The sequence below is a fragment of the Hemitrygon akajei genome, chromosome 18 (assembly GCF_048418815.1).
Source record: "Hemitrygon akajei chromosome 18, sHemAka1.3, whole genome shotgun sequence".
Classification (NCBI taxonomy): Eukaryota; Metazoa; Chordata; class Chondrichthyes; order Myliobatiformes; family Dasyatidae; genus Hemitrygon; species Hemitrygon akajei.
Window position 1 is genome coordinate 16522798 of NC_133141.1, and position 17076 is coordinate 16539873.

Sequence of the window (17076 nt, forward strand, 5' to 3'; positions counted from 1 at the left end):
AAGTAAATACTGGTTCATCTAAATTTTTATTGTCTTCATATTGCAAGTTATTACCTTGGATTAAAGTGCAATTGGCAAAGTCAACTCTTTTCATTTGCTGGAACAGTTTACATGAACCTTGGGAATTTTTGTTTTTGCTTAGCTGAGCAGTTTTTAGTTACAATAATGTCAATGACCTCTTCAGATTTATCTGTGCTATACATCTTTTTTTTAAAGGGGCAAAATAGATGGCCTTTTCAGAGTTATTTCTAAAACCTTTCAATACCCAACAAAAAAATGCATATGGACTAGGACCTTCAGAAACGTACTTCTAGTAAATGCAATTTCCTTCCCATATCAACAAGCACCCTACATTCTGACTGGATTCTGTTATAGTAGAACAGACGGGGGGGGGGGGGGGGGGGGGGATTTAACTTTAAATGTAATTCATAAGATTTTGCATTGTGCAATGATTCTTTGTATTTTTAATCTTGAAATCCTATTAGAAGAAAGCATACTTTGGGAATTAATACAAACTGCTACATAAATTTGAATGAGGAAATAGAGCTGCAAGGGCTTACAAAAAAAAAATCAATTAATTACAACCACAATATTAAATATTTTCTCTGTGTTTTGACTTACCCATTCCATCTGGCTGAGCTTCCTCCATTTTAGGTGGGTCATCTGGGATTGGCCCTCCATTACGTTTGAGGGGGCCTTGGATTGTCTTTGCATCAGGAACTATCAAAATTAAATGAAACAATAAGAGATACAAGAATATTAATCTTTAATAGAAATCAACATGGAAAATAAAGTGTTATTTTGTACTTCACTGATATATTTTCATTGGTATTGTCAAAGTAAACAAACCTAATTATTTTTTATGAATCTCGACGAATTATATAGAATAAAAACAGCAGTGATCTCAGAACTGATCACTTGGGTGCACATCATCTTACACCACTCCTCTAACTAGGACCTGTAATGTCCTCTGTCAATTAATTAGTCACTTAGCTTGTTTAGCTTTTTATACAACAGTCGCAAGAAAAAGTTTGTGAACCCTTTGCCATTATCTGGTTTTCCACATTAATTACTCATAAAATATGGTCTGATTTTCATCTAAGTCACAATAACAAATACAATCTGCCTAAATTAATAACAAACAATTGTACTACTTCTAAATACTGAGTACACCATTTAAACAATCACAGTCTAAGTTGAAGAAGTATGTGAACCTCTGAGGTAATACCTTCTACAAAAGCTATTTGGAGTCAAGTTTTCAAATCAATGAGAAGGTTGGAGGTATGGGTTGTAGAAATGCCCTACCCTTTCAAAAAGACACACAAAATCAGGTTACTGACAGAGTCTGCTCTTCTCAAGAGAAATCTTTTTATGTCCACCATGCCTCAATCAAAACTACCTTCAGAGGACCTTAGAAGAATTGTAGAGATGCAAGAAGCTCGAAAAGCCTACAAAAGCATTTCTAAAGACCTGAGCGTTCATCAGTCTACAGTAAGAGAAATTCTCTCCAAATGGAGGAAATTCAGTACTGTTGCTACTCTCCCTAGGAGTGGAGATCACATCGAGAACACAACATACAATGGTGAAGAAGGCATAAAAGAACCCAAGGGTAACAGCAAAAAAAACCTGCAAAAATCTAGAGCCTGCTAAGGTCTCCATTCACGTGTCCACTCTAAGAAAAACACTGAACAAGAATAGTGTTCATGGAAGCGCACCACAGAGGAAACCAGTGCTCTCTTAAAAAAACATTGCTGCACATCTCAAGTTTGCAAAATACCACCTGGATGTTTCTGGCAGAATGTTCTGTGGTCAGATAAGCAAAAGTTGATCTTTTTAGTAGAAATGTATGCTGTTATATTTGGAGGAAAATAGGCGCTGAACACCAAAATGTTATCCCAACTGACGCATGATAGAAGGAGCATCATGGTTTGGGGCTGCTTTTCAGCCTCAGGGCTTGGACAGCTTACAATCATTGAGGCAACAATGAATTCAAAATTGTATCAAGACATTTTGCAGGAGAATGTCAGGGTAGTGGTCCTTCACCTGAAGTTTAATAGAAGTTGGATGATGCAACAAGACAATGATCCGACACACAAGAGTAAATCAACAACAGAATGGTTTAAAAAGAAGAAAATTAGTGTTTTGTAATGGCCTTAACCCAATTGAGATGCTGTGGCCTTATCCGTGGAGGGCTGTTCATGCAAGGTTTTGTATGGAGGACTGGTCTAAAATTCCTCTTCGCTGTTGTGCAAGTCTGATCGGTAGCTGCAAGAAATGTTTGGTGAAGGTTGTTGCTGCTGAAGGAGGTTCTAGTTAAAGTTAAAGTCTGTCCCGAGCCTTATAGGCTCATCAGGACAGTGCTTGTGCCGGTCTCCGTGGCGTGAAGCGACTGAGAGTACAAGACTGCCCCCCACGGATAGGTTAACCCCCATCATTTTACCAGTACCCATTTTCAGCTGGGTGGACTGGAGCAATGTGATTTACTTGATCACTTTTTCTTTAACCCAGTTCTGCTGAAGCTGATATACTACCTTTACACAAGACCAGCTACTCTAAACTCTCCTTCAGTATTCAAGCTCTTGCATTTGCATCTGCAGCCATATGGCTGTAACATCTAAACAACAGCTAGATTTATTGACAAGACAGAATTAATTGGCGAGATCACTAATTCAGACCAGTTTACTGGTCAACAGAACAGTAACCTCGGAATGAGATTTTTCTTGTTTTCGCGATACTGTTCTAAATGGACAAGAACAGCTTAACATGGGAAATAACTTGTTCAAAAGTCTTCATCTAGCATGTTATCAAGACCATAGACAATGCTGTTTCCAGTGTATTAAGTGAAACAAGTTTGCTGGGTACTACACCTGGGAACCTCCCTGCAATAGAATACTTCCAGCAAGCGATCATTTAACTTTCAAGTTCATCCTTACTTTCAAATTCATACAATTGCACTCAAGAAACTCAACTTCATCTACTTACTAAAAAAGGAATAATCTATGTGGAAAATCTTATCAACAATTTTTTCATCAAAAATTGAAATATATATATTCACAATTAACTGTCAAGTGCTCACCCCTCTCCTGGGGTCCATCAAGCTTTTCATCCGTTGGGTCCTTCTGCTGAGATGCTGGGTCTGATCGAGAGCTGCCTTGTGGGAACTCAGTATTTTCACTGTCAGAGAAACCCTCTGAGCTGAGGCAAACTTTCCGACTGCTGTCCAGCAGTGACTTTCCAAAGAACGCTTCCTGTCAGATATGGAAGGTTAAGAAAAAAATCTCGGCTAACCTGCAAATCATTACAGAAAGTAAAATTTCCATGTGTAAACATGTAAAATTACTTTTCATTAAGTCTCATATCACAAACTCCAATTTTAAAACTGGATGTAATTTACAATATAAATTACCTACCTTAAGAGTACTATCATCCTCATTTTTATTTTGTGAAGGTAGTTCAAAATCCACATACAAATAAGTCCTTGCTGAAATGAGGTGGTTAAAAAATACCAGGACTGTGTACCTTTAAAAGTTTGGCACCACACATGGTAGTCCCTTGACTATTCCCCACTCCATTGCATATATAAGCCTCATTCTGGGAGCATACCTCAGTTAGCTTGAAAGAAGGCTGCAGCAGATTTAAAGAGTTGAATATCAAAGTTAAATACAGATTTAAAGGAAGCTTCTTTGCACCGTATTAGATGGAGGAAGCTTTGCACATGGAGGCTGAGCTAGAATATAGCACTAGGAAAAGAATACCAAAAGGAAGCCAATGTGATATTCTTCCTCATTGTTCAAACTCCACACATAAAAGTTGCAATTGATAAGAGATTACAGACTGAACATTGACTCCAATTTAGAACACTACAGTGTTAGGACAGTCATCACAAGCTGCCTTATCCAGAATTCATAAAAGCATTGCACGTCACAAGTAAACTGTCTCCTGGCATATGTGATCACAAGTATAATCAGTTCATAAAATTCTTGCTAGTATCCAATAAGGAAAATCCACATTCTTGTAACCTAGCGTTTTGTTAGGTTTAAGGGTTTAAATAATGTTTTATCACCAAATAACACTGAGTGGAATCAATTCCTTTCAATGCAACAGAAAATTAAGCATTGAAAGAAATCCAAACATATCTGCTCAAATAAAAATCTTATGCCAATAAGATGCAATGTTCCCAAACAATTCCCAGTTATTCACTGTGGATCCTGAGAAAAATGCTGTCTTTAATATCAATAGTAAAGGAATGCAGCCAAAATAGGGATTGCCTCAAATTTAAAAAAACTGCCACATACAAATTCTTTCCTTAATGTCCAACAAATTGCCCTTTACCTTTATAACAAGAAGCCACCAACAAGCAATCCATGCTCTTTTGCAGGGTGAGATTCATCAATTGTTACCTTAAGTTTGATTATCCTAGCAGACATCAGAAATTCAGAGTGGCTATAATGTTTATTTGCAATGGAAGCCTCATCACTACCTTCCAACCAGAACTCTTCTTTAAGCACCTTTTGCATTCTAATGTAAGACCAATTTTCAATTAACTCAACTACCTTTAGCATCAAGTATCTTCGCTTTCCTTGAAAACAAGTAATCAAAAGTTCAAATACTCAGGATAACGCAAGCAATTCAGCAAAAAAAAATGGGATGGGCCCACTGACAAACCAAAACAATGAATGCTAATTAACCATTGGCTATCAAGTCACTCCAACTACCTTAGCATAATGACAATGTGGATTCTGAACAGTAATCAAGAGAAGAGGTTTTTACTTCCCCATAAACCAGTGGTGGCAACGTCAAATGTAGCAGCACCAGAAAGACTACCTTGATCAAGATCCTGCTTAACACAGACCAGCAATCAAGCCTGGAAATTTCTTGCTCACATTTACTCAAGCTTTACTCATGGGTCAATGGGGAAAGCATACAGGAAAACTTGAGCCAGATGCATTTCTGAAGCCAGAGTAATAACATGATGTTGCTGTCAGCCATTTGCTGGCTCCTGCAGAAAACTAAATTACGTGTCCATTTGAAAACACTAAGGACACAGTGGCCAACGCTGTATGTATTGTACTGGTGGTGATGTCAACCAGATTACTTCCAGTGGGGTACTATACATGTAAGTTGGTTGCTGTCTAGCTCTAATTAAATTACTTAGTACACAATTGTAAGGCATTTGATAACCTGGAGAATCTTAACAATTAACATTTCTATGGCTTCACATGAAATGAATGCACACTGGCCCAGATTTAAAGGCAACAAGTATCATAACTGACAGCATGGTTACCTCAAACTATACATTGAGTTCAATTATCTGAGATACAGCTGTAGCATAACTAGGTAGAACATGGTCAGCTTCCATCATGTTTCAAGGCAAACTAAATGGACTATTAATTTCCTGCCAATGAAATACTCCCTTATAACAGTCCTTAATTTTAGTACAGAGAATCATGAGTCAGCAGGAAATAAAAACAATTTTGAGGAAGACACAGGATGCCAAGTGACAATTCTGTTATCAATTCAGTGATACAGAGATTCCTCCTCCTCCCCAAACTGAGTCAAAACAGAACTTGAAATCTCCATCTCATAGTCTAAACACCCTACCTACGTCAAAACTGAAGTTCCTCAGCACCATTTTCAGCAGCTTTAATGTTGTTGAAAATACTGAGGGATTGTTAGGCCATTTTGTAGCAACATCAAGTTCAAAGTAAATTTATTATTGAAGTACATATCTGGCACCATATACAGCCCTGAGATTCATTTCTTTGCAGGCATACTCAATAAATCCAATACCATTAAAGACTCAATGAAACACCACACCAACAGGGCAGACAACCAGAGTGCAAAAGACAAAAAACTGTGCAAACACAAAAACAGGAAAAATAATAATAAATTAATAAGCAATAAATATCGAGAACATGAGATAAATAAGTCATTGAAAGTGAGTCCACAGGTTGTGGGAACAGCTCAGTGATGAGGCAAGTGAAGTTGAATGAAGTTATTCCCTCAGGTCAGGGCCCTGATGGTTGAGGGGTCAACCACCAGGTGGTACCTTTACACAAGAGTTGCTGCAGTTCAAAAACAGCCCAACAGTACCTCAAGGTTAATTTTTGATGGACAATAAATTGCAGTCTTGCCAGCAACACTCAAATCGTGAATAAATAAAAATAAATCAGGAGTCTTTTACCCAGCAGAGAAAATTTTCATTAAAAACACAAGTTTCCAGGTGGAATAAACCACTCTCTAACCTACCTCGTAAATGGGACCTACCTATTCTTTGCCCTCAACTCATTCACTCCATTTACCTCCTTCATTCCTATGAGCACCTTTATTTGAATTCCTTCAAATAAGATGTCCAGTAAATTTACTGATACAATTCTCAGTTTTATTTTTTAAAAAGTGGGTGACATAAAACCATCTTAAATTCTGAAAATTAGAATTGTCATTTCCTCATCCATATTTAAATTTAACTTGGAAACAAAAATAAATTTTGATGTGTTTAGAGGAAATTTTTTTTTTTTAAAAAAGGAATTTGATTTTACATTGTAGTTTAGTAAGTAGATTTAATGAATGACTCATCTGACCCAGACCCTAAATAAAGGGGCAGCAGATAAAATATAATTCTTTAACCTGGCTAAACTAATATAAGCCAGCTGTAGTCTCATGGTTGCTGCAACATGAAGTCTCAAGTCAGCATATTTTTTTGTGCTATAAACAACTTAAAGTAAGAAAACATTGCATTAAATAAATGCTTTGATGAAATTCATCAAATGGATAAACACTCCACTCATAATCATTACATTCACTGGTAAGAACAATTCTGCACATAAATAATAAAAATTTCCAGGAGATATGCAGATAGTGATACAAAGTTGTACTGAAGTTGCTAAGATGCAATTAAACACCAATTATAATTCAACAGTTCATTCAACATCATTATTCTTGTAAACTGTCAAAGTCATCTCAAACCTGCCTGTAGGATCTTGGTCCACAGAGAAAAGTAATACATTTGGCAATACAAGTCATAATATTTCAGTTATTTAATGTACGTGAAGTACTTCGAGACATTTGAGACACTTGATAAAGTAACAACCTAGTCAACACTTTAGTATGAAGAGTCTCTGAATTTGGAAGGTGAAGGGGGAAAAAAGTTTCAAAGATTACACACTACACACATGACTAAATTCAAAATGTACAAATCATCTTAACTGGTGAGTTTTATCCTTTAGGGACAAAAGTTACTGAAGTGCCAAATCAATTTATGATATGAATAAAACACTTAGGACATCAGTGGCTACACAGACTGAATTGATGGAACTGAGGATCTGGCAGAATCAGAGCAGTGTCCTTTTATGAAGCTGAGTACGTTCCATGGAACCTGCAGGGCTACAGCAAGGAATCATATTGGTTTACAAGTGTTGAAGTTGAGTATAGCATTCAAACTCTAACATAAAGTAATCTTTCACTGAAAAGTAAAACCACCAGTATTCTCACCAAAGAATGACAAAGATTTGTGCATTCTCTCTTTCACCATTATTTTCCGATTCACTTAAAGACACATGGTAATTCCCCTCAATTAAGATTATTCAAACAAACATTTAGGTAAAAAAGCTCCTGAAATTATAGCAGCAAATCCAAATTCTTTTGTGTCATAATAGAGCTGACCTCATCACCATATTTTGCACCTAAACAAAGCTTATTTTTATGCGCCCGTGCGAGCCGGCCCGGCCCTATTTCGCGCCCGTGCGAGCCGGCCCGGCCCTATTTCGCGCCCGTGCGAGCCGGCCCGGCCCTACTTCGCGCCCGTGCGAGCCGGCCCGGCCCTATTTCGTGCCCGTGCGAGCCGGCCCGGCCCTATTTCGCGCCCGTGCGAGCCAGCATGGCCCTATTTCGCGCCCGTGCGAGCCAGCATGGCCCTATTTCGCGCCCGTGCGAGCCAGCCCGGCCCTATTTCGCGCCCGTGCAAACAATCTGACCCACTGTTGCACCAATGCCAACCACTCAGTAAAATGCTGTGCCAATGCAACCATTCCAGTCTGATATTGCATCGATGCAATTTAATCCAGGCTGATTTTGCGCGAGTGTAATTGGTCCTACCCGCTCTACACCAACGCAAGCTGTCAAACTTCCTCTGCGCCAATGCAAATGATCTGACCTACTTTTATGCCAATAGAAACAAACAGATATGAAATGCAAAGAGGTATTTTCTACTTCCATTAGTTACCGATTAGAAAAGACTTCACAAGATTAGATGATGGCACTTTTAAATCTCATTATCACAGTTACATTATTGGACTGATTTAAAAGGGAAGGCACTGGGGTAAAGTTGAAATTGGAAGTGTATACCTTGACCCTTTACCCAAGCAGTATAAATACAGCCATATCAGAATTTCAGTTAAGAATCTTCAAAAATAAGCAGAAACAACTTCATGTTTTTACCTCATTAACCTGTAATAATGATAATGGAAGTTACAAGTGACACACAGAATGTATAGAATCAGTCTAAAAAAATACTGAACACATTAACACTTACATAAAATTAAACAATTGTAGAAGACTACAACAAACATAACCTAGCATCAAATCACTGATCCAACCATATTATTGACTTTTTGCTTTCCAGCTATTCTCATTACTAAAACAGGTCACCAACTGTTCTCCAGATTTTACGTGTGCATACATGTTCAGTGTATGCTATACAACATGTGAAAATTGACATTATTTAAAAGAGATTCTGCTTCCAGAGAATACAAAAGTCTAAACAATCTTCAGGTAAGCTGCATCATTAGAAGACATACTAACATTCAAACACTGAAGTTGCAGTCCAATGTCATCTATTTTGAGAGAGATCGTGTAAGCGTCCTTTGAAATATCAAGCACACTTGGTTGCAACTAAAATATTGGAATGAACCATTTGACAAAAGCCAGATGTACCACCATAGATATGAAGTTGTTGAGAGATTTTTCTTTTACCAGAATAATTCCATTTGATGCAGTGGCTGAGAGTATGGCTATGATGCCCAGATTATAGTATGTCAAATATTTTACAGCTTTGAAAATAAATCAACAGTAACGAAGATCAGTAGCAACTGAAGTAAACACAATTGCAATTACCCTAGTCTCCCATGTTTGAATCTTTACCTGTGAACATTTGATTAAGACTGAAAAAAAACAAAATCGCATTCACAACATTAAGGAAATATTGATGAATAATTTATTTTATACAGAAATGCTAATGTGGCTCACAAAAGTTTCAGTGGCCAAACACATTAACAATTCTGCAGGGACAAACAACTTAACTACAAACTTGGCATTACTGTAAATTACTCAAGATCTTTTTCTTTAACAAATGCTATCAAAGTTGCACAATCATCTATGTGAATAGCAAGATGCCAGTACCTGCAGATATGCTGGAAAGGAGTCCTCTAACTTGCTTTTCTTTCGGCGCTGCCTTTTCTTTGCTTTCTCACCTACATCTGGTCCTACCGCAGGTATATCACTGGCATTCTCAGCTGGAAGTTCCACCTGAGTACCTACATGAATCAGAAGTTAAAAACTTCAATTGATATGGAACCTTTTTAAATAACTTAAGCTATAAGAATTAGGAAAGCTCACCCAATCAGTGCAAAGGAGCAGCATCAGGAGCGAGAGTTACTATGGACACTAATTCTTGGTTAATACCAGCCTTCATGCTAATAGTTCAGTGCCTCAAATTTTGGATTGAACAATATCTGACAATAGGTGTAAAAGGTCACCAATTAGAAACTGGTTATACCAATTCTAAACAGTTTTAGATGCATGATTCCTAGTTCATTTAGAACATGGAATATTAACTGTTCTGGCAATTAGCAGCGATTCTATCCCAGGATGAAAGGTTAAGTGCAATCTTGAGCTGGATTCAAAATGTATCTCTTTTCATGACTTGTCCTAAATTTCCCATGGGCAAATATATTAAAGCATCAGTTCCCTACAGTAATCTCAGACGCTTAGAAATAGTTCTGAGATTGAAGCATAGTTCTTGCCGCAGAAAACTTGCATAACCCCAGCACTGGTCCAGTCAAGATGTTCCCAAAATATATAGTTTAGGACAGGCCCCACCCCACCCTTGAAGGTCATCTGTCCATTAAATTTTAGATAGAGAAAAATAGTAAGATGAAGGGCCTATTCGTGATATATCACAATAACAAAACATTCTTCTCTTAGAAGCACAATAAATCAATGTACAATGTAGCCTAAAGTCTTGGCCCATTGGCTGAACAAATAGAACAAGTGATTTTAAAAATGAACTAAGTCACTGGCTTCATCTGCAAATAACCAAAACATAGCATAAATATGTTGCGACTTCATGCCTATATTATTAGGGAAATGTAAACTCACCTTCTTCTTTGTTGCACTCAATATTCGGACAGTCAATGGACATTCCAGGCTGTGCCACAGAGATTTTATTCAAATTCTTCATCCGCGACTGCCTCTGACGGACCATAAATCCACCAATTCCTTAAAAAAAAAATCAGAAGTGTGTTTGTTATCTCATTCATAACATTCTTTCCCTTTCACAATTCACCTCTATTCTTCAGCCTCATTAGTCAAGATATGGGAATGCAGGCTAAAGACATTCTAAAAAACATCAACCAATCTACATGCATAACTTTATTCAAGTTGCACTCATGGTATTCACTGTCAGTTTTCTCCTATCGAGTTATTACCTGTTCCATCACCATGGTAAAAAATCAGATCAAATGCAGCAATCTGATCCGAAGGCAAATGTTGCATGCTTCTTTAAAATTGAGTTTACAAGGAGGGAAAGAAATCTATTCTGGATTATACAAACTGCTTGCAGAATTTAATTAAATTATAAGGAATAGAAGTCTATGAAAGGTAAGTTGGGCCTTCCAGGATAGAAATAGAGGCCTCAAACATAACGTAAGCTATCAAATGGATATAAATGTATTTGAATAGCTTTTCAACCAGCAGGTAGAAAAATCAAACTGCTTCTAAAAAAAATTTGGCAACTTAACACATCACTTACCAGGTCGGTATGGCTTCCTTTTCCTCTTTTTCCCTTCTTCAGTTTCCTCACTTGTTTTTCCAGGATTGTTTATTGCACACACATCATGTTCCTGGCAGATAGGTGCATCAGGTTTTATGTCACATTCTCCTGGCTCCATGGCAACTTTAAAAGAATTAGAACCCAACAAATAATCACATTCAGTGTAATTCAAAAAATTTAAAAAATACCGATACCCCTTTTTAATTGTTCTTCTTACTCTACAAAAGTATCACAAAATATTTCAATCTGTAATTATCAAGTTCTCATCTATATCCACAATTTTTTGAGAGGTAAGTCACATTTATTTCCATTATAAACTTCTGTAAGCCATAATTTAATTATAAGTTTTGATGTTCAAGTTTATAACAGAAAACACAATGTAATCATAGCAACACACACGAAATGCTGATGGAACACAGCAGGCCAGGCAGCATCTATAAGGAGAAGCGCTGTCGACGTTTCGGGCCAAGACCCTTCATCAGGACTTTTGTGTTGTGTTGTATTGTGTGTGTTGCTTGAATTTCCAGCATCTGCAGATTTCCTCGTGTTTGCAATGTAATCATAACCACTTTTCTTCCCACTCAGTCCTTCAAATGTCTAACATTCAAAATAACAACTGATATAATCATTTAAAATATGTATTTCACAATAATTTGGTTACATTTATCCACTTAATTTCTCGTTTGCTTGTGCATAGCTTCATTAAATCTTTACTCAGTCTGTAAAGGGAGGATCTATAGTCGCTACTTTTGTCTACATGTGTGATGCTACGAGTTCTGCACTTTACCATCTGAAAACTTTCAATGAATCCAATTTCTCGAAACGTACCATGTATAGGTTTTCAATTAGTGTCCAGACAATCTATGTTCAAAACAAACACTGTAAAAACAGCTTCAAATTTCAGAAGCTTTAAGACAAAGTTCAGCATTTCTCTGGATCTGTGTTACAGAATTAAATGCTTTAAACCACTTATCTGTTGTAATCTTTACTCTGTGCTCCATAGACAATGGGGGAAAAGGAAAACATGGCTTTCTTCATGCAACGTCACCTCAATATTTTTGTTTTTAAAAAGTTTAAGACTTTTAAGATAGATTAGCATTTCTGTGGAGTTCTGTTGAAAATTAAAATATCTCATTGCTAAAAATATTGATTTCTAAAATTGATATACCAGAGAAAGAGAGAAACACATTAAAATTATTGACAGTCAGCTATGGACATCTTAATTCTGCAGATCTATATTGTGTTTACAATACAGTATAATAGATCTGTAGAATTAACATAGCTTCTCTTCCGACTAGAAGATAAGGTTCCTACATCTGTTTATGTATAGTTTTTTACAAATTCTGTCGTAGCTCCATTCCCCACCCCCCTAAATGCCTGCAAGAAAATGAAACTCAAGATAGTATACAGTATGGTAATGTATACTTCAAAAATAAATTTACTTTGATCCAGGTGCATAATGTCAAATTTCCATTACAAATAAGGCCGAAGTAACTTGTAACCAAAGTAAAAAGGACAGTAACAATAAATTTAAAATTGAGTGAATTACAATCAAATATTTGGTTTCAATGCTTCCCAGTTCCCTCATGATTTTTCACCGACTCTTTTCTGAATATTATAAAACTTTACAAGTTATGTAATAGTACTATGACATCCCATTAATTACACAAGGATATAAACAATCATGAAAAATCAAATACTTGCAAATAACAAACTGCACAGAAATATTGTGCATTACAATTTAATCTGCTAGGTTTTTGTTTCCTTCAATTTGTTTTGATTGTACTATAGTACAAATTTTATAAGTAAAAATTACAAAAGGTTTAAATATGATCGAAAACAGCATGCTTTTCAGTATAATTGAATCTCTTACTCACCTTTATCCTCCTCGCCATCACCTTCTTCTTTCTTTATTTCTACAGATGAACCATCTATTCCTCCCAACATTGGCTCGCTGCATGGAGTTGAAGGTTTGTTCTTTAGTTTTGGCTTTGGTCCTTTTTTGTGTGGTGGTGAAAGTACCATACTTCGGAACTGTGACATTCCAGATTCTGTCAGCCATACTCCATCCTGATTATAAAACCGCGGTTCTATAAATGAATAAATTAAATCTAGGATAAATTTAGCATTCTATAAAAATTCTGACTATGAATCCTTAAAACAATTTACATACTCACCTGGATCCTTCATTTTGATGATAGGTGTAGCCACAGGGGATTCACTTCGAACTGTAAATAGAAACAAAACTGGAAACCTTTTTGCGAAAGTGTCAAAAGCTAACACTGAAATCTTGAAATAGTATAGATGTGCCAGTAATTCAGTTAGCTTGGAGACTTGCCCAATAAAACAAGCACTTTGACACGACATTGAACTGCCCCTCAAATTAAGAGGCTTCGAGAGGACAACCAATGCTTCCCATTTGTGATGAAGAATTTTGTGGTTCAATATCCACAAAATCAGCTGACAGAATGGGCTGGCCAGATGAAATCTGTAACCTCAATGAAGATGGTGTTGGAGCTCCATCGTCCAAGCCTTCCGTTGTGAATTACTGATTTGAATGTGCAGGGACTGTATCAGGTGATCAGGATTGTTGGTCTGTGGCCATCTGTGAGTCAATAAATGGTCCCCATACAGTTCACAATTCCCATTTTCTTTGCCCCCCTCAACTACCCTGCTCCTAATTTTTCCTGGGTCACTCTGAAGAAAGAGAACATACCTCATCCCGACCAGACATACGGCTACATTGTCAGCTCTCACACTGAGCCTCACGTTCCCTATAACAGCTTTGGAGGGATTGCTTAATTCAGCCCCTTGTAACTTCGAGCTACAGTTTGCCGATACTGTTCCCTGCTGATAAGTGTGGCATTGTGTGGCCGAATGTGGGAATAATAATTCGTACACATGGCCTCTTAAAACACAAAATGAATGCTCTCAGAGCGTCAATAATAGCCAATACAATAGTATAGATCGCACCGCAATGCAGGTTTTTGGCACCTGCAAAAATAGTCATCTGTTTTTTAATCAAGTTGCACATATACATTAAAAAAATTTTGGAACTTCAATCTAGTTCTTAAATCTAAATTAAGTAAAAGCATGTCACCATATTCCTCAAAGTACTGGACACTACTAATACTGTCACTTACCAACTGGACGAACAACAAATGGCTCACACGCAGTACAATCAAAGCCCTCATCTGCTGCTTGCTCCACTTCTTCTTCTGTGAAGAGATTTTCACAAATTGCATGGACCCACCTACAAGAAATAAAGTGATTATATTTATGAAGTCATGATTCAGGCAAGCAAAATACGAGTAAATCACTTTAAAACTTCCCGTTATTCTTTTTATTAAAGGGCTGATAAGCCATTTTGCTTATTCTAAAATCCATAACAATTCTACACTGTGAGCTCAGTGCTGGGAAAAATTTGAGCATCAGCTGGCTCTACCAGCTAAATTACAAATAAGTAGATGCTACTATGCTCACTCAGTATAAGCATACTGGCATTTCATGTAAATAGAGTGTAGAGATACAAATGAATTCTGCCACTGCACCATGTGGGAACACTCATTTCAAATTCAAGTTCCTTGCTCTTCTTCAAAACAGTGCAGTTTTTAAAACACCAATAAAACAAAAACAGTTGAACACTTCAGCTATCTGCATAAACTCCGCTCTACATTAAACAAAACCAATGCAAATTACTTAATACAATTATATTAATGTGAAAACCTTGATAAACAAAAGCAAATTACACACTCCAAATCATGAAATCTGGGTATTTTACTTCAGGATGATACAAAACCAAGTTTTATAAAACTAATCGTACAGATACAAATACAAATCTTTGGCCTACCTATCACAATGGTGACACTGTATGAGAAGGTCCTCTTCTTCATAGTCTTCATTACAGCTTGGACAAGTAACAAGGCTACCACATGGTGCACAGTGGGTGTAGTTATTCTGCCATTCACAGTGAAAGCCAGGTGTTGTAGCACCACACTGTGTACAGCATACACACCTATAAGACAAGGTATCAAAATCAGAATCAGGTTTATTACCACCGACACGTGACGTGAAATTTGTTAACTTAGCAGCAGCAGTTCAATGCAATACATAATCTAGCAGAAAGAGAAAAAAATAATAAAAACATAATAAACAAATCAATTACATATATTGAATAGATTATTTAAAAATATGCAAAAACAGAAATACTGTAGATTAAAAGTGAGTTAGTGTTCACAGGTTCAATGTCCATTTAGGAATCGGATGGCAGAGGGGAAGAAGCTGTTCCTGAATCACTGAGTGTGTGCCTTCAGGCTTCTGTACCTCCTACCTGATGGTAACAGTGAGAAAAGGGCATCCCCAAGGTTGCTGGAGGTCTTTAATAATGGACACTGCCTTTCTGAGACCGCTTCCTAAAGATGTCCTGGGTGCTTTGTAGGCTAGTGTCCAAGATGGAGCTGACTAGATTTACAACCTTCTGCAGCTTCTTTCAATCCTGAGCAGAAACCCCTCCATACCAGACAGTGATGCAGCCTGTTAGAATGTTTTCCACGGTACAACTATAGAAGTTTTTGTGTGTACTTGTTGACATGCCAAATCACTTCAAACTCCCTATAAAGTATCAACATGTACAAACAAGCTGGATGAATTAATCCGCAGAGTTGAAGTGGGTAGCAACCGGGAGATCCTGTCTGCTGTGGCAGACGGAGCGGAGGTGCTCGACGAAGCGGTCCCCCAATCTGCACACTCTCCTTCACATTCCCATTCAGATATGTCCATACATCTACTGCCATGATGAGACCAAACTCAGGTTGGAGGAGCAACATCTCATATACCGTCTGGGTAGCCTCCAGCCCCTTGGTAAGAACATCGAATTCTCCAACTTCTGGTAATTCCCTCCCTCTCCCTTCCCCTATCACACTTTCACTCTGCCTCCTCTTCTAGCTGCCTATCATCTCTCTCATGATTCTGCCTTCTTCTACTACCCATAGTGCTTTCCCCTTACATTCCTTCTTCACCTCTCCTGCTTATCCCCTCCCTGCTTCCCTGCCCCCACCCCCACCCCTTGATCTTTCCTCTAATTGGTTTTTCACCTGGCACCTTCCCCTTCTCCCCACCTTCTCTATAGGGCCCCTGCCCCCTCCTTCTTCAGTCCTGTCAAAGGGCCTCGGCCCAAAACGTTGACTGCTCATTTCACCAGATGCTGCCCGACCTGCTGAGTTCATCCAGCTTGTTTGTACGTGTTGATTTGACCACAGCATCTGCAGTGTACTTTGTGTCCCAATAAAGTATAGCCGCTGTCTTGCCTGTATGAAGTTGGACTTCCATATTTCCTTAATATACAAGGTTACAAGTAGGAAAAAAAAGCTATTATTTTTTCTTAATATACCCGCATGCACAAGTATTTAGATTTTGGACAGACATCAGTCAACTTTTTTTTTGATATTTTACCCCAAACTCTGATAAGGATGTTCAAATGGCTTTAAACAAAGCTGATCTAATTCTGTTGAAGGATAGAAGGGAAGGAAACATCCAAGATTTGTGGTCACAAACGCTGCTCTATAATTAAGTAAAATAAAAAATGCTGTTTTTGAATCTGGTCACAGATTATTGAAGTTCACACTTACCACTTGCATTTCCAACCACCCTTTGGCACAGTCTGTAATGGTGGATCCAGGCAGTATGTGTGATAACTTATATCACAATCATCACACAACAATAAACGAGCAGGATCAGAAGCTTTGCCGCATGCTTCACACACAATACATTCCAAGCAACGCCATCCTTTGCTCAACATAACTTTTGTGATCTGCAAGACAAGCAGCATAATCAGAATAACACAAGATTTTATACAGCATTCTGATAAAAATTAGATTTAACTCTAAATCAGTAATCTCTGTCACAAATGTTAATTTGAAATTGATGATGTAGATGGTACAGCAAAAAAACTGTTAACCTGGCATGCTCAGGAGATTGATGATGCCAGACTAGCAGATTTTCTAAACTCTTGGATGTTATTCATATTAATA

General features: G+C 37.5%; 1 protein-coding gene across 14 annotated transcripts in view; it reads right to left on the reverse strand.

Annotated features, from left to right (window-relative positions):
- Positions 1 to 17076, reverse strand: part of kmt2d (lysine (K)-specific methyltransferase 2D) — a 235339-nt gene that overhangs the window by 129753 nt on the left and 88510 nt on the right. For all 14 annotated transcript variants that reach the window (XM_073070993.1, XM_073070995.1, XM_073070992.1 and 11 more), the window contains 10 exons: positions 16675 to 16856; positions 14898 to 15062; positions 14191 to 14300; positions 13225 to 13275; positions 12925 to 13137; positions 11027 to 11170; positions 10375 to 10494; positions 9397 to 9530; positions 3077 to 3248; positions 622 to 720 (listed from right to left, as the gene is read on the reverse strand). In XM_073070993.1, coding sequence (XP_072927094.1) covers positions 622 to 720; positions 3077 to 3248; positions 9397 to 9530; positions 10375 to 10494; positions 11027 to 11170; positions 12925 to 13137; positions 13225 to 13275; positions 14191 to 14300; positions 14898 to 15062; positions 16675 to 16856 — 1390 coding nt within the window. The remainder of the gene's footprint in view (positions 1 to 621; positions 721 to 3076; positions 3249 to 9396; positions 9531 to 10374; positions 10495 to 11026; positions 11171 to 12924; positions 13138 to 13224; positions 13276 to 14190; positions 14301 to 14897; positions 15063 to 16674; positions 16857 to 17076) is intronic.